The sequence below is a fragment of the Corapipo altera genome, unplaced genomic scaffold (genome assembly GCF_003945725.1).
Source record: "Corapipo altera isolate COAL_440 unplaced genomic scaffold, ASM394572v1 55, whole genome shotgun sequence".
NCBI classification, from domain to species: Eukaryota; Metazoa; Chordata; class Aves; order Passeriformes; family Pipridae; genus Corapipo; species Corapipo altera.
The window spans coordinates 6,314,701-6,334,120 of NW_020884882.1; the positions used below are offsets into that span (position 1 = coordinate 6,314,701).

At 41.2% G+C, this 19,420-nt stretch overlaps 2 protein-coding genes across 7 annotated transcripts in view; one reads left to right on the forward strand and one right to left on the reverse strand.

The window, feature by feature from the left end:
* Positions 1 to 19,420, reverse strand: part of KBTBD12 (kelch repeat and BTB domain containing 12) — a 41,342-nt gene that overhangs the window by 10,059 nt on the left and 11,863 nt on the right. For both annotated transcript variants that reach the window (XM_027640348.1, XM_027640350.1), the window contains exons 4-5: positions 17,126 to 17,276; positions 5,238 to 5,435 (exon numbers count right to left, since the gene is read on the reverse strand). In XM_027640348.1, the coding sequence (XP_027496149.1) occupies positions 5,238 to 5,435; positions 17,126 to 17,276 (349 nt within the window). The remainder of the gene's footprint in view (positions 1 to 5,237; positions 5,436 to 17,125; positions 17,277 to 19,420) is intronic.
* The window catches only part of MGLL (monoglyceride lipase), a 108,085-nt gene continuing 90,541 nt past the window's right edge, over positions 1,877 to 19,420 (forward strand). Inside the window, exons 1-2 of one of the 5 annotated variants that reach the window (XM_027640353.1) lie at positions 1,877 to 1,948; positions 5,545 to 5,674. In XM_027640353.1, the coding sequence (XP_027496154.1) occupies positions 5,656 to 5,674 (19 nt within the window). In that variant the 5' untranslated portion in view covers positions 1,877 to 1,948; positions 5,545 to 5,655. Of the gene's footprint in view, positions 1,949 to 4,408; positions 4,494 to 5,127; positions 5,263 to 5,331; positions 5,449 to 5,544; positions 5,675 to 19,420 lie in introns of those variants that run through there. The other 4 variants (XM_027640356.1, XM_027640355.1, XM_027640354.1 and 1 more) reach the window with 4 other exon arrangements.

Below are 19,420 nucleotides of genomic sequence, written 5' to 3' on the forward strand. Positions count from 1 at the left end.
GGCAGTCTCTGTCCTGGTCCTACTGGCCATACTACAGCTGATACAAACCAGGATGCATCAAGTTAAAAAAAAATAAAAATCCAAGTCTGGATTTCAATTTCTTACTTCAAATCTGTGAGACAAGCAGTTGTACTGACCTCCATAATCTGAAACTAAAGCTACAACCCCGAAACACAGGCTATGAGATCTGTATTTGTGCAGCAACAACAGAAAGTCAACAAACATCTGCCTCGGCAAGTGACAGTGACAGCAGATGACATGGTCCCAGCAAACAGGCACACACTCTTGCCTTCATTATTTTCACCAGAAAAAAAAGATTTATAATGCTCAGAAGCAGTCCAAAAGAAAGGGAACCCAATATGGTAGGCATTTTATAAGGGTGTAATTCTGCATACCTGAAGAGCTGCTCCCCCCCTCCTTCAGGGAGCCACACTAATGAGGCTCCTTCTGCCAGGCATAGAGTAACATGAGTAGCTGTCAGCCTGTGCAGGTGACAGGTTTTAGTTCGATGCAAAGGAAATCAAACATGTCAACAAAAACACTGTACAGTCAGACTGCAAAGGCTGGTTTAAAATCCATAGTTAGAGCAGGAAATGTGGCAGTGTATTTTAGCAGTTAGTGGAAAGCTGCTGGCCGTTTGCACACTGAACCCTGCTGAGTACTCATATTAGGGATAATGTTTCCACTCTCTACAACACTAGAAACTAATCGACAAAATCAGTCATTTAAAACATGTCTGATTATCCTGATGAATGCTACAACATTGCTGAAAAATGACAACATTCACGACACAATGCTACATGAGCTGGAGCTGAGACAAGCAGATTAATGGTTCCTGTTTGACATAGCAGTTTTAGTAGAAAATGAGCTAATTTGTATAAACCACTGGCTAACAGATGAAGTTTTGCAAGTCTTGCTAAGGAGAAAAATTCAGAACAAGAATTGCTCTTTTTGGGTAGTTATAGTGACTGTAAGAGCATACAACATTCATCAGCTAGTGATACAACACAGGGGTCTCAGGGGTGTTTATACCATCAAACCATAGACACCAACATCCTGACGTGTTTGGCTTAGGTAAGCCAGGTTAGAACCCCTCATACTCTGATCAAAACACAAAGCTTTAAGAGACAGGAGAGCTCCTCAGGGTTCTGAATTGCCTTCTGGTCTTTCAGAGCAGATGTAAAGCACCAAGGACCTGAATCTCTCTCTGAAGTGTCTGTTCTTCTCCATCTGCTACAGGAAGCCTGGGGTCACTAAGGTCTTAGTGTAGGCACTGCAGAGAAGTGTCTAAGCTTCAGCTGAATCAAACCCCTTTCCTCTTTCATGGGCAGGCTTTGAGCAAACTTCTAACTTGAGGAAGCCTTACAAGCTTTACCAACACGCCTCAACATTGAACAACAGTTCAGAGGAAGCTTGAGCGTACTTTGGAGCTCACTTATCTTTTAGAAAGACTGCTATTGCTACTTTCAGCTGGCCAAGCTGACTTTCCTCTTGAGTAGCTGCAGGTTTTCTTTTCCTCTGCTCACAGGAGGACTGTTCAGGCTGCACCACTTGTCCTCCCTTCAAGCAGACAAAGATTTGTGAGAGGCAGTATATACAGAATGGGAATCCTGCCATCACAAGAATTCAGTTGTCACATGAGACTCAGAAAAGATGGTAGCTCAGCAGTATTGACCTTATCATCCAAATTTAAGGCCCTTTGAGCAGTTGACAGCTGCCTTTCAGCTTTGTGGACTTGGCTGCTCTTGGGAGCCAATCAGGCGAGCAAGGGGTGTTGCCAGGCCCAGTTGAGGGTAATTTAAATAGCTCAAGGGAGCGCTGGGAACAGGAGCGGGCAGGCAGGGGGATAGAACGGCAGTTTGCAGGGCAGTTGGCACGGCAGTTTGCCCGTCAGTTCGCGCAGGCACGGCAAGCAGGAAGGGCACGGCCATTCTGCCAGCTCTTGCTGGTGGGTTTTGTGATAGGTGTGCGTGGGGTTTTCGTGCTTTTTTGTTTGGCTCGTTTGGTTTTTTGGGTTTTGTTGTCCCCCCCCCCCCCGACTCGATTAGATCCAGCGATGGTTTACAAATGATCAAAAGCCATTGCTGCAGCTGCTGCCAGCAGGAGTGTGCTGACCCAGGCAGAGCCCCCAGTAAGGACACAGCAGTCCAGGTCACCGGCTGCAGGGAGTGTCTGAGCCTGGCATTAGCACCAGAGGACAGTGCAAAAGACACCCTCGTAAGGTGTGATCAGGTGAACAATCTGCTCTGTTCAGTGGCAGAGCCTACAGAAAAAGTGGAAAGGCTGAGGAGCATTAGGGAGAGTGAAAGGGCACAGTCTTAAGCTGTGCCAGGGGAGGTTTAGGTTAGACATTAGGAAGATGTTCTTTACAGAGGGAGTGACTGGGCGTTGGAATGGGCTGCCCAGGGATGCGGTAGGGTCACCGTCCCTGGAGGTATTTGAGAAGAGACTGGATGTGGCACTCAGTGCTGTGGTCTAGTAGACAAGATGATGTTAGGTGAAAGGTTGGACTTGATCTCAAAGGTCTTTTCCAACCTAGTTGATTCTTTGATTTAAGTCTATAGCCATGCAGAAAGGCATATAGATCATGATACATACCAGTAAAATTAAGACGCAACAATGTCTTTTGCAGGCTAAATTTCACATTGCTGGATCAAGAGTGGGTTTAAGCAAATGCAGAGGCAAATTGAGGCTGAAGAATTTGGAACAGATCTATAGTATACAAGGGGTTGGTTTCAGCCCCTTGGGCTAAGACTTTTCACTGCAGCAATAATTTTGGCTTATTTGCTCTTGTTTGCTTTTGCTTGTTTGGTTTTTTTTTTCCTCTGAAGCACTTTTTCTTGAATGTTCCCAGCAGCCCTTTAGCGTTCAGCAGGCAGAAAACCCAAAGACTACAGCTGTGCTTTCAGCTTGTTCCAAGAACTCCACTTGGTTGAAGCTAAATTACAATGTTTTGTAAAACTGGAATATCCTCTCTTGGTTGCATTCCTCATAAAAACCAAAGTGACATGCCAAGAAGCCCAAAAGACTAAAACCAAACAAGCACATTCTAAAATAACCCTGTCTGCTACTGAAGCAGTAGCAGCACATGCTGTTCTGTACCTTGAAGCTGCTGAGCAGCTGTAATTGTGAAAATGCAGAATCAAGCCACCCTTTCCAAGCTCCCATATGACAGTAACAACCACCTCTCACTCCACCCTTCATCCCTAAAGAACACATCAGGCAAGAGCCCTTTCTTACCACACAAAGTAGATGGGGTCAGGAAGAGAGGCCAGCTAGGTAACCTCTTCAGGTTCAACATATGGCCTGCACTCATCTTTTTCTTCGTGATGGTAGCTAGAACCTGCTACTGGTGTCAAAATTTAGAAAGCCCTTTTCCTTTAATAACTAGTCACATTAAGAAGCCCATCTTTAAGGCGCAGGTTTCTCTCAACTCCTCAAATATGTGGTTATACCTGATTTACAGTTGACAGTGAGAATCTTATTTTGGCTCCCCTGTTAATAGGCATCATAACATCTAACAACACAATCATATGCTACTTCTTTACAGGTTTACAGAACACACATATAGGGGGTCAGAATTCAGGTTGCACGGGTAACTGCAAAACTGCCATTTTCTAACTTTGACTTCCTGTTTTTCAATCTAAATAACAGTATTAGTGCAGGAGAGTTCTATACATAATTATATAGATTGTAATAGTAGAGTGAGGAATCGGACCCCATTGAGCTGGCATTATTCAAACATACAAAAGATAGCCTTCCTGAAATCCACAGGAGGACTTTCAAACTCTCCCAGAACAACCACTGTTTATACATGACTCAGTGACAGAACATGGTGGTATTGTACAGAAAATGTTTTTATGGCTCTGAAGCTTCCCTAGTCAGAAAAATCTCATATTAATCTCTTAGTCATCTTGAACAAAATTGTTTAATTTCTCAATGGTAATGATCATAGAGTCATAGAATTGTTTAGGGTGGAAAAGATCTTTAAGACCATCCAGTCCAACCACTAACCTGGTGCTGCCAAGCCCACCACTAAACCATGTGCCTAAGATCCACATCCACACATCTTTTATATCCCTCCAGGGATGATGACTCAACCACTTCCCTTTATCAGCCTTTTGAGATTTGTACCCACTAACTTTAGGCTTTTTCATAATATTGCTGAGAAAAAGGCAACTATGGTGGCACTATGGAAACACAGTGATGTGTCATAGCCATAACTGCTCTGAAGTCACACAACTTCTATCAGAGATGACAGGAGAACAAGCCTGTTACAGGCTGCCAAACAATTGTTTTCAGGAAGCAGCTTCCTCAAACAGAAGCCAATAAAGGGGTTAGAAAGCAAGATGTGAACTAGCTGATGAAAATCATAATTCTAAAATAACAGTGGCTTTATGTTTAGAGGTTGTTATACAAGTCAATGCAACTGGAATCAGTGCACTAGGAAGACATGTCACCCAGTGATACCACATGACCATTCCTGGGCAACAGTGAGCCTGACATGACATTTATTAGTAGTGGATAATGCATCTGTGCTATTCCTTTCTCCTAGAAAGATATTAGGGTAGCAGCTCTATGTAGCAGACGAGTTTAAGTGTGTTTGTTTTGCGACTCTTTGCATTCATAATGAAAAAAAAGTAACGGTTATAAGCACTGGAGATTTAGAAAGAGCTGAGCACAGCTGGAAGGAAGAAGAAAAAAGAAGAAAGTTGTCCAGGAGGCTAGGATTATTTAAAATCACCAGATCTGGAACTTTAGTCTGCTTGTATCTCAATTCCCTACACAGAGTACTCGTTAAATACAGTCTTTTTCAACACCGGTAACAAAAAACATGTAAGTAAATAGTCAGAGATAGAATGGCAAAGGACAGATGGACAGGGCCTTAACATTCAACAAATATGCCCAAGTTCTTTAATGTCCATGAAACACTAAGCTCCTGATCTGTAGCTCTGGATATAAATCCAGAATAATTCTACTGAGGTTTTAGATTTGGAGAGGTTTGGTGCATATTGGAAACATCCTTAAATGTTCGTGCTTTGTTAAGGAAAAAAGCAAAGGTTAAACAGAACACAATTCATATTGACATTAGGGGTTGGCAGTCCAAAGGGCAGAATCATGTTTGTGATTCCAGGGCATGCCAGTGCCACCTGATAGGGTTGATCAGTCATCAGATCAGTCTGTATCCTGTGAAAGTGATTTTAACTACACAAGGAATATCGGACTCATTTTAGTACCTGCTCCATGAAATCCTCCACAAAGGTACAGCTTCCCTTCCACACAACCTGCACTGGTAGAGTTTGTTCGTAAGGAGAGAAGAGGAGAAGGCATAGGAGGTCCATCTCTCCAAAAGTCTCCATCAGGGTTATAAATCTCCACCGCATCAAGACATTTCCGTGTCTGTCCTCTGTCATAACCAAGGCACCCAATTCCTCCTGCAAAATATATGTAGGTCAAATGTAGTCCCACGTTCTTCTGAAAAATACATTGCTGGCTGCATTTTCTGTTTACGTGTTCTTATCTCCCTCTCTTTTCCTTTTGCAGCTCCAGAAGTTTGTGAGGAAGTAAACTCAAAGCAGAAGCTACTGCATATTATCTACAGACACCGAAGCAAGATCCTTTCTGAAGTCTTGTATCCAAATAAGGACAAGCAGCATGTCTTCAAAACACAAAGGTATTTTGTTTTGTTTTTTCCCCATATAGTAGAAATTGTCATAATTACTTGTTCTGTTTGCTGGACAAATTGTAATGGATCAAAAACTATTTTTCAAATACCTTCAGTGGATTTGACCCTCACACATGTTAACCAACAATCATTTCTGTTTGTTGGTTAGTTTTCCTCAATAAAAGAAAAATGTAACACTTATTTCTTAAGGCAAATCAATTTCCAGAAACAAACCCATCCTATACACAGGAATGTCAACCAAGTTATATGCAACAGTATTACTGTGGAAGGGTTAATTAGGGTGCTTGAAGGCAGTGTGCAGGATTAAAACAGATCCCAGTTTTCTTTGGCTGGGCCATACTGCAACAGGCTGCAGATATACCTGAGATATCAATGCGTGCTGGAAACACTAAAAATCAGTGTAAACGCTGCCTTCCCAAATCCCTTCAAGTGATCAAATCCAGATTTTGAATTCACAGCCTTTGGTTCTCCAGAATTAATATGCTGACGTACCCACACAGGTTTTCCATCTGTGCCAATGGACACAATACCCGTAATGAGCACTGATGGCATGCTGAAGGGGTTCTTTTGTGCATGTGTGTGTATGTGACCACTTTTAAATATAAAATGACTGCAATATGCAAGCAATTTCCACATGAAGGCTGGCATCCCAGATACACATGTAGGACTGCTCAGTTGTGGAAATCCAAAGTGCATTGTGTGGCATGTAATTATGCCCTTGCATATGCAAAAGGAAACGACTGCAAGTGCAACCTGTGCAAGGCTGGTGCAGCTGCTTTTAAAATATATTGTCCCTAGAATGCTGTTAAGCTGGTCTGTCAGAGAAAACAGCCCCTAGTGGTGCTCCAAGTTTTACTTGCATATGGTTTTCCCTCTACATCTTAAAACTGTGTTATTTTTTATAACCTTTTTGCATTCTCCAAAGGTGTTTGCAAGAGGGAACTACATATAAATGGGGACCATAATGCTCCAAACACTGTATTTCTGATCTGTATTTTAGAGTCAGGTAAAGATAAAATCAGTTAACCCTCAATCGGAGCAGCAAAAGTAAAACCAAATTCAGTATTCTTTATCATCAGCAGGAAGTTTTCCTCTGGCTGAAGTTAGCAATATTTGATTTTGTTCAATATTTGAATTTGGAAACCTTAACTGAGTTGGGTTTTGAGCTCCTTTTCCATGCACATAAAATCTTTACTTGCCTCAATACCTACCAGCAAGGTCCTAGCAGTTTGGTACCCCTTAGTGTTTACTTGAACTAGGCTGGCATCCATATGCATTTGGTATTAGCTTAACACCCTCAACTAAGCAGTATTCGCTCTGATGGGCTCCTGCTCTGAGGCTTGATTCACCTAAGAGACCTGAGGTAGGGATTAATTGTGGTCATGGAATTTTGCTAATCATTTCCATGCCAAAAAGGGAAACATCACTCCACTTAGCCTTTCTCATGATGGAGTCTCACTGAGCTGTTCCTTGGGGCTATTTAGAAACAAAAATAATTTTCAGACTTCAGATGTTTACTTATTGTATTGTTCTCTATGAAAAAAGCATTATCCTCTTCTATGTAGTATTTTCCACTACTCCTTAATGACTTATAAGAGAGGTGCCACTCTTAGGACACTATTCCCCTAAATTTATCAAGGAAACTTTTGAGAGCTAATAAAAATGTTTAACTGAAAAGTATTTAATTGATTGCTTATCTTATAGGCTTTCTGATTCTACAGCATCCATTGGTATAATCAAAGATTACAGAACGCAAGACAATTTGCTACCAGGGCATGTACAGTCCACAGAGTGCAGTGTAACGCAGAGAGAGATTCTCAAGGCAGTTTTAACTGGGAACTAATAGTATTAAAGCTCCCCACAGGCTAATTTGACCCCTTCAAAAGACAGCTTTGTGGTGCCAAAACCAGATTGCTGCTGGTTATCAAGCTGGGTTTTTTAAAATTAGCCCAGGTGTTACTGTACCCCACTGAAGCATATGCACTCACCCACAAGAAAAGTCTTCATTTGAAAAATGAAAGAGCTTCTTGTTCAATCAAAGGAATGAATGGCACCAGTTAGGGAATGCATGCAGCGTGTCAAAAAACAATAGCTCTGCTGATTGCCTCAATATTTCAGCTGGGAGGGGAAGGTGAACAAAATAGCCCAGAACTCTTCTAGGGGGATAATAGCTGCTTATTTCTTCATGTATTTTTATTGTAATTTTCTAAATAGAGTAACTATAGGGCAAGGTAACTTCAGAAAGAACACAAATAATCAGGTACAAAACTGATACAGCAGTCAGTGCCTTTTTGCAAAAAAAAAAATCCCAACTGTTACCTGTAAATGAAGACATTCAGCTGCCAGTCCAGGGCAGCCACCAGCAAACATTTTTCATATATAGCTATTAGGAAAGTAATTTTCCAGGGCCTATTAAAGCATCTTTTAAAAAATTTCAGAGCTACCATATTCTCAAGCACTTATAAAACCTTCATTGGATAGTTTAAGCAACTTATATTTAACCTCCTTTAATCCTGTCATTATCAGAGACAGCCCTGAATATACAAAATATCTTCCTTTTATGTAAACCCTGCACAGCTATTTCAGCTAAATCAAATCTTATATTCAATTTACAAGGGCAAAGCTAAGTTCTCAGAAAAAAAAAAGAAAAAAAAAGGAAAAATCAGAGCAGAATAAAGTTTAATTTTCAAGCTTAGAAAAAGAGCATTCTGAAAAACAAGAAATCAAGAACTTCAACCTCCTCTCCTAAAGCAATTCTAACATTAAAATATTGTTCACAAGGAATCTGAGGATATTAGGTTCTATGAGCTCTGTTTTGCTGTGTTCCCAAATGCACTAGCTGAGAAATGCTCCTCTGAAACAGTATAGTTTTTCCTCTATGGAGTCTGATGTCTCAAGACTCTTTCCAAAGAAATTAATACACAAATCAGAAAAAAAAAAATCTCAAATTTAAATCAATTCACATCGACAACCAACTGGAGGAATATCACTTTTACCAGGCCATTCATCATGTACAATGTTGAATTTAAATTGGCAGAAAAAAAAAGTTTTCTGTGTCAGACAACTCAGGCCACTTTCTGATCCATCACTGCAGACTGCAGATCACCCTGTCCCAGAGGCTTCTTCATTTAGATTTAGGAAACCATTAGGAGGGAAAGTGGAGACATAGGGAATTACAGTTAAGACCACTAAGATTGTCTTTATCTCATATTCTCTGGGTAAAGCAGCAGAACAACTGACTCATACTCCTACAGGAACCTCTACATGAAACAGGGATAAGCTTTAGGAAGCTAAGGCAGGGTGCAGAAAGAGGACAGAGGTGCTTAGGTCATCTGAGGAAGACTCTTGTACCAAATGACCTGTCAGCAGTGCGTGGTGTACTTGCAATTGTACCTTAAACCACCCAGAGCTATAGATGGGGTCATTAAAACACACCTGCTGTTGTCACAGCCTCCTGAGAGCCCCAGCAGGTGTGCCAAGGGCAGCAGTGGCTATTTCCATGCCCATGGTCTGGAATTTATGCTGGGGAGGGTCCTTCATTAACCCACACACACAAACAGAGCAGGTGCATTCAACCCCACCTGGCTTAGCTCCCTGCATAAAGCCCAATTACTTGTCTTTCGTGCAGGGGAGGTGGATTTCTCACTTGGAGTTTCAAACATTTTTGTCATTTTCACATTGATCACACAAGAGGATTTAATCACAGAGCTTAGACTTCTCCTCCTGTCCCTTCCAAATGCACCCTTTCAACACTTTAGGCTTTTTACATTATGCATTTTCCCTAGGAGATATTTCAGATGCCACCGAAGGACTAAAAAAGCCAGTGAAGCCACCTTTGTGTTCCCAAATCCATTAATGCTTGAGAGCTTTCTATACCACGCTTGGATGAGTCTGCAATCCAACATACTTTCAAGGGCACTCTGTAAGCAGTGATTCTAATGGACTTTAAATTTAACATGAAGCTCCATTAGTAAAATAAATATATAAATAAAATACATGATCTTTATTAAGAAATCAGGATTGAGAAGACAAGTCTTTGATGCAGGAAGGCAAGGCGGGGTAGGTGATGTGATTAGTACATCTTCAGAATCTCAATGAGGCACAGTTCTGTGCCGTGCTCTGCCCACACACTGCTCATAGCTGGCTGAAGGCAAAGCACACAGCTTTGGCTCAGGTCAGCTGCCTCCCTGGCCCCGTGCTCGTCTGAGAAGACCAAATGCAATTTGAGCCACATCAGCTCTAATAACAGCACACCCTTCCAGCACTTAAGGGGAAATGTCCATAAAGGATGGCGAAGTGGTAAAGAGTCACTGGTAATGATTAGTTCAGCAGGTGCAAAGGCAATATTTCTATAGGAGTGAGCCTGACATGCAGTTGAGTTACAACTTATATGGAACATTCCTACCTACGTGCACCCAGTGACTTCACCCATGTCACTGATACTTGTAAAAGCCGACACTGACACAGAGCAATTGCACTTCTAAGGCACATCCACACCAGACTCTTTTGCAATTAAATTTCCCAGGCAGCTGGGTGCAACAAGGATAATTTTCTTTCCTACAGGAAAACCACACAGCTTCAAGTCTAGATTGCTCTTTGCATAGACAGAACAGCTGACCAAAAGTACACCTACAGGGTGGTTTGGGGTCCAGACAGAACTGGAAAGAGCTCTCCATTGAGACTTGGCAGCAGATTTCATATCACTTTATTTGGTTCCCCCACTAACAGGCACCTGAAGTTAGACATAAAGTAGTCTCTCAGCCAGAGCAGTATATCAGGGAACAACTAGAGCAAAGCTGTTTTCAAAAGGAAGGTGACCCAGGTAACAAGCTCACCATCAGGGCACAGCTCTGCAGAACCAGGGACAGGCAACTGCAGAAGGTCCCACCAGCAGCTGTCAGGCACATACGAGGTTACAAGGAAGGACTGACTTCCCAGGCCTGTGTTTAAATGGTGCTCCTGGACCTATGGGCAGAGGGTGTGGATGGAGGCCCCAGGTGATGCTGATCAAGATGATCAAGACCTATTAGTGCCCTCAGGGCACTGACATTGTTATTCTGTATCACATAGTCAAGTCCTCAGATCATAATAACAAGGAATGTGTGTTCTTACTACTGCCTCTGAATTTTTATCAAAGGAACCTGGGGAATGGATAAAAAAAAAACAAAACAAAAAGGAGTAATTCTCCAACAAGCAAATGAAATCCAACTTTGCCTCCTGTAAAATAATTCACTATTAAATCGATCTCTGGAATGCACAATGGATTTAATGGTGCTAATCTCTTAGGTAACGTTTCCCTTCATTAACAGCACTCAAGCTGAGTCTCAGCAGTTACGTTTCTCTTTCTCTCTCTCTGCAAAGCAGGGCTGCATAGCTGGTTTCTCAGAGAAATGAGGGAGCCATAAAGCCCTGGCAGGCACATCCAAAGATGAAACGGGGGAGCACTGTCATTCTTTACTAACCCAGAGCACAGCAGATGAGGTAATGCAGCTTGTAGAAGACATGAGGGCAAAAGATTGATTAGAAGCAGGGCTGAAAAAAAACCAGATGATTGTCTTCCTAAACATGGTCAGTGTTTCGGATCCAGCTCCATTTCTCATGAATTGCCTTTTTCTGATTTCTTTTGATAATCCCAAAGGGTGTAGAGAGCATTTCTGATCTATTCTATCAGACCAATTTTTTGCCTGTTTTTGTTCCCCCCTGCACGCTAAGGAGGCTGTTGCACAGGTATAACAGAGCAGAATCAGGCCCATAAGCTGCTACTTGTCACAAGCCCAAAGCATATTTATAAATAGACAGGTTTATTTTAGAAGAAGTTGTTATTCAAATGCACAGTTAATACTCAAGCATGAAAGCTAAAATGTCTCCTTCCAGCCCCTCCCACACACACTTTCTTTTCCAGAGAAACCCCAAAGTACATATTCAAATAAGCATTTTATGATTGAGACATTCAGTATTTAATTGAACTTCATGTGACTGCTTAAAATTTTTGAAAGAAGCTCACAACGAGAACTCAGGGAGAAAAAAACAAGTTGTAAGAGGTGGGATGCCAGGCTGAGGAGGATAACTGAAAATTCTTTGGTTTCTAAATCTTCCCTAATAGGATTTCTCATTTAAATCCTTCTATACATTCTTATTTATAAGGTAGAAATTATATAATGATAAAAGCAACATATGGTTAAGGATGTCATGGTGATACATCTTTTACCAGTGACCTGTATTTCAGAGACAATAGTTCTACTGAGTGTGTTTTAACATAAAGTAATGAATATGGCATTCAGATAGATTCATTTGGATAAATTTTCCTAATTTGTATGTTGGCTGTGATAAGTTTTCAGAGACCTAGCTGGAAAGGATATTTTTTTTAAGTGAGAGATTAAAATGCATGACCTTAAATAAAGTCCTCCCATCTGGTTTTCTTCCAAAAGTGTCTCAATTGCCTCTGTCATTAAGAACACAATACTGCTCTTTCTTGGGCTTTCTGATGAATATAGTTATGTTCCTGGGAAAATATGGACAGAAAGAGCTGAGACCAGTCAAATGAGATGAATAGGAGAAAGGATTTTGAGGCTTAGGAAATGCTGTTCATTTACTTATGAGGATTATGTATGGTGTATAAATAGCATGAGATTCTCTAGGAACATTACACAACAAACAGACAATTACATTGCAGGACTGCTGATTAAGACACACGGTACAGGTTCCTGAACAATGTTATTACTCAGACCAAAAACTCTAATCTATCTCTCATTTTCCTTCCATCAGTGTGACTCTGGAATAATTCCATTTAAGTCCTTAGGGTTTTACATGCTGGAGCTGCAATTAGGCTGGGAAGAGGTTTTGGACAGTGACTACATACTCTCTGTTCTGTGCCAATAGGACTTCTCAGAAATTAACACTTCAAAGGCTAAGCATCAGATTCTGATCTGGGTTAGAATAAAATGAGCCTGACACAACACAGTTGACATTAGCAGACTACTTAGTACAGATTTACACCTGCATGCATGCAAAAATTGGACTTGTCTGTCAAAGAAACTGCTACTGCACCTTATTCAAAGCTAGCATTACGTATCTTCTTTCTGCTTCATATTTATGATAGAAATTACTTTCATACATCAGGGATTTTAGAGAGGATCAACTTTCTCTGCAGTGATTTTTTGTTTCTGCTCTAGAGTCCTCAATGTGCTGACACCTGTATAACTTACACAGAAAGACAGAGATCCTGCTGGAAAGAGCTGACACACTTACATCACTTAACAACTTCGTTTTCAAGACTTGCTGGAAAAAATTCTCGTCTCTCTGCAACACTGCTTTATAAACCCAGCTAGAGCTATTTCTTTATTTCATGTTTTTATTTCTGGGAAGCAGGGCTTGGTCCTGAAGACATACTGAAGATATCTCACTTCTACCCTTTTACCTGTTTCTTTTTAGCCTCTCCCTTTCCCCCCTCTGTCCCCAGCAGCCTCCAGTGGATCTTCTTAGCTGGGTGCAGACTGCAGGAGGCCCGTGGAGACAGTGCACCCCATGAGGAACAAGTATGATATGAGAAGTGGGGGATGCTTGTGGGGATGCCATTCTATGCTTCTGAATGGCCCCTTCACTGAGTGTCCCCTCAGTGGGGACATTAGATGTTCAAGTTCTGTGCATACAGATTTCACCATGGGGAACCCGCATTTTGAGCGAGGAGGGGGATCAATAGCAGTGGTAGAGACTCCACAAAAGTCTCCCTCTCATCTAGAGCACAAAAGCTTAGTCATTATGCCTGAGTACAGACATCTCTGAGCCACTACATGAGAACAACCTCTCCTCTTCAGAATGTGTCTTTTTGCACAAATCACCCCTGACAGCATCCTTCTAGACTCCCAGAGTGCTCAACACCCTTTATGAAGCAGGGTGATGTCCAAGGAATCCACAGCTTTGAGGAGCCTGCTACGCTTTTACTGCCCTCATGACAGTTGCTATTCTTTGCTCTGTCACTGTCAACCTCTGTTCTTTCCATTTCCATTCTCTCCTGAATGTCATCTGCATGATCAAGTAGCACATCAGCCAGATTAAGAATATTTTCACTGCCTTCCTTTCAATGTCATGAATCTCCCATTCACCTGGCCGGGGTTACCATCACAATTCTTTCCAAAGGAAAACTGGACCCATGTGACAGCCCAGCAGCCTGACAACTCACAGGGTAACAAGAACTTGTCACCATGGATAAACTGTGGAATGCTGCTTTTCTGTGTGAGGTTCTAATTACAGTTGGCAAGTGTGAGTTTACAGCTGGATATGAGGCCATGTGTGATAGCAGCAGAGTAAGATGTCAATGTCCTGACTGTATCAGTGTTGGAAATTGCTCCATCATTTTGAGAGGCCTTGGAAAATGCTTTAATGTCTTCCACAGAGTTTTCAGATCATGATGGTTAACATTTACCAACTACATTGTCTTCTTAATTTTAACAGATAAATCTCCATTTCCACCCATACTCTTAGAGATGGATTTAAATCAGAATATTCAAAGACAGAATTTGTTGAAAAATCATTTTTGGCTCAGTGTCAGGCATGTTTTTCAATTAAAAATGTAGTTGTAATATTATTTGATTTCATAAGAAAACAAGACTTATGCAATTATCCTCACTACAGGTGTGTTCTCTATCTGCACTTTCATTAGTTTCTTTGCCTTTCATAGCTTTTGTGCCAGTTGCCCAGTTTCAACTAAATTTTGCAGATTGATGGATGTTGAAGTCCTCACGAGGTCTGTGAAAACAGGCAATCAGGAGTTTGCAAAAGCAGCCCAGACCTAGGTCAAAATGTCTTCTCTGCAATTGATATTCCTGCTACCTGATGGTAACTCATTCGTGTCTGCACATGCTGCAGTTACACCTTGAGAAGATGGAGCATGAGAAGGGAGGCAGGCTCAGAAATGTAACGGTAAAAATAGCCCAATCTTTCTCAAAAATCTGCTCCCTGGAGCAGCGTGTGAGCTTAGTTACCCTTGGTATAAATCACAAGCAAGTTTGTCCATTACAGTGAAATTACCCCAGATTTACACTGTCAAAACTGAGAACAAACATTGCCTTTATGAATGCTTAACTAGATTTAGTGGCAAGAGTGAAGGGTCCACTGCAGCAAACTGTTAACCTCAGCATTAAGTGCGTTGGTTCCCTTAGGAATAGGCTGGAATAAGGAGTGCCATGGGAAGGTATGTGAACCAACAAAGTGATGGAGACAGATCAAGAGCCTGTTACAGCCCATGTGCAGATTTGATCATTAGCAAAGATTCTCTCACACATACACAAAAAATTATTGGTATTGGCTAGCATGTAAGAAAAAATTCAAGTCAGCGTTCAGCTCCCTGAATACAGCAACACTGCCAGCTATAGATACAAAAACAAGGCTTTTTATTTTTTTAACATTAGCAAAATGCTTTTGCGGGTCTGTGAGACCATGAACTTGCCTCAATGCCATTTGAACAGGCACTTTTCAGATTTAATGCTGTGCTTTGTGTTTAATCTGTATATTTCATTACTGTAATTGTTCAGATATGCTTCTTGCTTTGTGAGATTTGAGAGAAGAAAATGGATGCAGTTTTCCCTATTAGCCACTCCTTTTCCTTGTCTCAGTGTCAGGCTTGCTGTGAAGAAGACTGTCAATTTGTTTTATCACATGCATCCCAAGGCGGCTCCTTTTTTTGCTCCCTGACTCTCTTGTGTCATCACAGTGTTCAAGGTCTTGATCTTGGAGCACTGTCCTACTGAAATGCATGAATGCAGCCTTTCTCTTCCCAACTATTCCAGCTGCTTCTTCTGCCCCATTAGAGCATCAATGTCAGTATAAATAATTATATATATTTAACCTTTTACAAAGGATGGAGTTTTCACATTTCTGAAGCACCTTTGAACCTGGGCAGCCAACACTCTTATTATTTAACAGCACACTGACATTCTCTATCACTAACCTTTGACAATAATGATATGATTTTCTGGTTGCCAAACTCTCTTTTCCATATGGGCTCCTTTCACCCTTCCTGCTGGTTGTGACTATGGGCCTCTCTCAAGTCACTTAAGAGAAAGAAGTTTCTCTAAAAGAAGACATGCAGCATTAAAGCCACTTTCTTCTTCTACTTCAAAGATGCTTTTCTTACATACACCCCCTGCAAAACACTTTCTGTATTATATGCAGGGAACAAGCTCTGCTTTATCCACATTATATAACAACCCAGACAAAAACAGAACACCCCGATGCAGGAGGTGTATTATGTTGATAAGACTGTATTTTTTGTTCACTTTGATAAGCTTGCAAGCAGGAATAGTTTGAAGTAGAAGGGATTGAAATGTCCCAAGGTACTGATGAGATTGCTGCCTTCTTCATGTGTGATGCTGCCCATGAGACCACAGGAGCATGGAAGGGTGTGAATCACTCACAACCCACTTGTGGATTACTCGACTGTATGAGTTTTTTCCTCACTTCTCCAAGAACTTTCCAGTCACACATGTGCCTATAATCCTTCTCTCTGTTACTTGGACACCTCTCTGACTCCTATTCCCCTTCTAAGATGCCCCTTTTAACTTTTTCCCAATATCTGCAACGCCTTTCTTCTATAACTGTCTTTCCCTGGCTTTTGTCTTTGTTTTCTCTTCAGAAAAATCCCTTGCTTGCCGCCTTCTGAGCTGTTTGCCAGTGTTCAGAAACAGGTGATGTTCTCTCTGTTAGCCTGTACATAGGCTGGGATGGGACCATGAAGAATGGTCTTTGGGAAAAGGGTCCTTTTATGGATTTACTGCAGAACTGAGGAACATGGGTGGGAATCATTTGGGACAAAAGATTTTGGGGTAGGAGATTGTTGAACTTTTTCACACAAATCAATTCTTTTGGTCAAAATTCTGTTTTGAAACAAAAAAATTGAAAAGATTCAGTAAAAAAATGACAAAATGAGAGAATTAAGTTTTCAAAAGAATACACTCCGTTGAGGTGGGTGGAAAAGAAAGATTCGTTGAGTTTTATCAGGATATAGAAATAATGTTGGTTTTGACTTGGAGATCCAAATTTTTTTTATCCTTATGCCATTCTTTCATGGTGCTGGGTACTTTCCTTAGCTGTTCAGTGCTCACTTGTGAAATGGTCCTTACAAGGCTTCTCTACTCTCCTTTTAAAATTTATTACTATTTATAACACGCACTGATACCCTAAAGAAAAGTAGCTTAAAAAGTGGAGTATCTTTGTTTCATTTATCCAGAACACTAAATATTCACGTAATTTAATCTACCTAAATCAAGGAAGGAAGAAATAATGAGGGGAACAGACAACTTTAGAAAAATACCACCCATTTAGTCCAGCGTACTTTGTCCTACAGCACATAACAAAGGGTGAGATATTTCACTTCACAGAGGCAAACTGCTGGAAAGAAGAAAAAGTCATGGTACTATCTGTTAAAAATCTGTTTCCTCTTACCCAAGACATAAATCTCCCCGCTGACTACGGCTGTGCTGAAGCGGTACTTTGAGTACTTCATTGGAGCTCCTTCTGTCCATTTGTCTTGGCCCGGGTCGTACCGAAACGTTCTGTTACTTAATCGATCCGGCTCATCGTCAGGCAGATCCATCTGTATGAAATATGACAGCCATATAATAATACAACATTTGGAGCCCTCTGCACATGCCTGCATGCAATTAATCACGGCAGACAGCTCGGCAGATAAATAGCATAAACACATCAATTACAGCCGCAGGGGATTGTACTCCCCAGGGTTTAACAGCACCCGTGGCTTGTGGCTGGGAGTCCACTGTAGAAGGCAAAGGAATAAGTGGGCATCTATATTCTGCAGCAATAAAGCTGAGGATTTGGGTAATAACAATACATTCATGGTCCCAGCTCTGGAAGAACATACCCCTTTCACAAGGCTGCTGTATAGTCTTAATAATAATGAGGAAAACCAGTCAATCTGTCTTTTTTTTTTTTCTTGCTAAATGTTGAAATTTATTCCCACTGTTACTCAGACCATACCATGAGTCTCAGTGAAGTACTTTCCTGGGCTTTTTCAGGCCTGTATAGACACATAACTTATTCTAATAAACATTTGCATGTTTATTTAGTCAGTCTCATCACAGTAATGTTGTTCAACTACTGTAACTTTGATAGTTTTCATAATAAGCTCCTAACCCCCTGCAATATCTTTGCTGCCATAATACTTCTTTTATATTCACTCCTACTCCTCTTGTTCTCTCTAATCTTCTTCCCCCTTCTCTGCCTGTCTCATACGACGCAGGGAACTCAGATTATGTTTTCTGGGTACAACACCCTTGAATGTAAGCAGTGGGATGCAGGGGGAGGATCCAGAAATATTTTGGGTTGAAAGTTTTCACATAGAGAGAGTGAGAAGGAGAGAACTACTTTTGCTTGCTTGTGATGGTGTTATATGTGTTCCTGTTTTTCTTCTTATTTTTCTTTCCCAAAAGACCTTTCCAACACTAATGCCATGGACAAGATAGTAGGAGACAAACTACAAAGTAAATACTTGGTTACTCTCTGTAAGTGCCCAGGGCATGTTCATTCTCCATGGTTAGTGTGAAACACTAATTTATTCACTGAAAGGGGGTTAAGCTGTGTGTTTTCCACACAGACTAAGCATATACTTAGGAGCAGGCACCATTTGACATGCTGTAAATTCATGTCCAACCTCATTTTTTGTGGTAACGCCTCAGAGTGCACCCTGTGCTCTTTGCATACAGAAAACATAACTTTCAGCAGTCCTTCTCTGTGTCTCAAGGGTCTGGAACCTTCCTCTCAGCCTCACCGAATGCTTCCTTCTGCTTTAACAGCCTCCAGTTACCAACCCTGGAGTTGCTTGGGTTTCTAACTCTGCTGGCACCAATGAGGCCAGACCAAAGCTGAGCAGAGCAGTGCTAATGTGAGCAGAGCCCTTGCCCTCCTAAGTTGTCATTTGATGTCCTGGCTTGACTTTGTCTTGTCTTGTTTCAATTACAAAGCCTGAAAGGGAAGGGAACATGTATTTATCTCTGTCCTGTAATGGACACGTGCACTCAGGGCACTCTGTCAATGCTGCATCGTTAGTGTTTGTTCAGGATCGACAGAACATTCAGTGCTGTTCAAACAGAGGGACAACCCCTGCCTTGGAGAGCTCATTTGCTTTCCCAGTGCAGCTGTGGTATCCCCACATATACAATCGCTGCATCTGACAGGAGGAAGATATATAGTACCAGAAGAATTCAGCACTCTGCAGTGCTGGTCTTAAAGGACTTTTTTGAGAGCTTGAGCTAATTTATTCTGATTTGTTCTGGTACGCCCTAATCTTGCAAAGCTGTGGGTTTTAATCAATTACTGTTAATTTGCTCATCTCAAGCCTATTTATGTATAAACTCAGACTCCCATGCATTGTTACTGATAGTACTTGTAGGCAGGTATCCAATTTAGGTGGTTTTTTAAACCATTCTTGGCTCAATATTCCTGACTTTTGCTTCTAAGCCACTTTCCCCTCTCACAATCTGTTCTGGAAAAAAGCTTAACAAAGCTGGTTGTCTGACTTCAACACCTATCTTTGTTATATGACATATCTTTCAGTTCAAGTTGTTTTTTTTTACAGACAGACTATTTCTACATTAAGTGTTTTCATACTTTAATTCTTTAAATAGTGAAATACCCTTGCTCAGTTGCTTCTGTATCAGAAATACTCTCTGATCTTTCTGTTGTCTCCCTGGGGACTCCTGCACTCAAAATATCCAAAGAGAT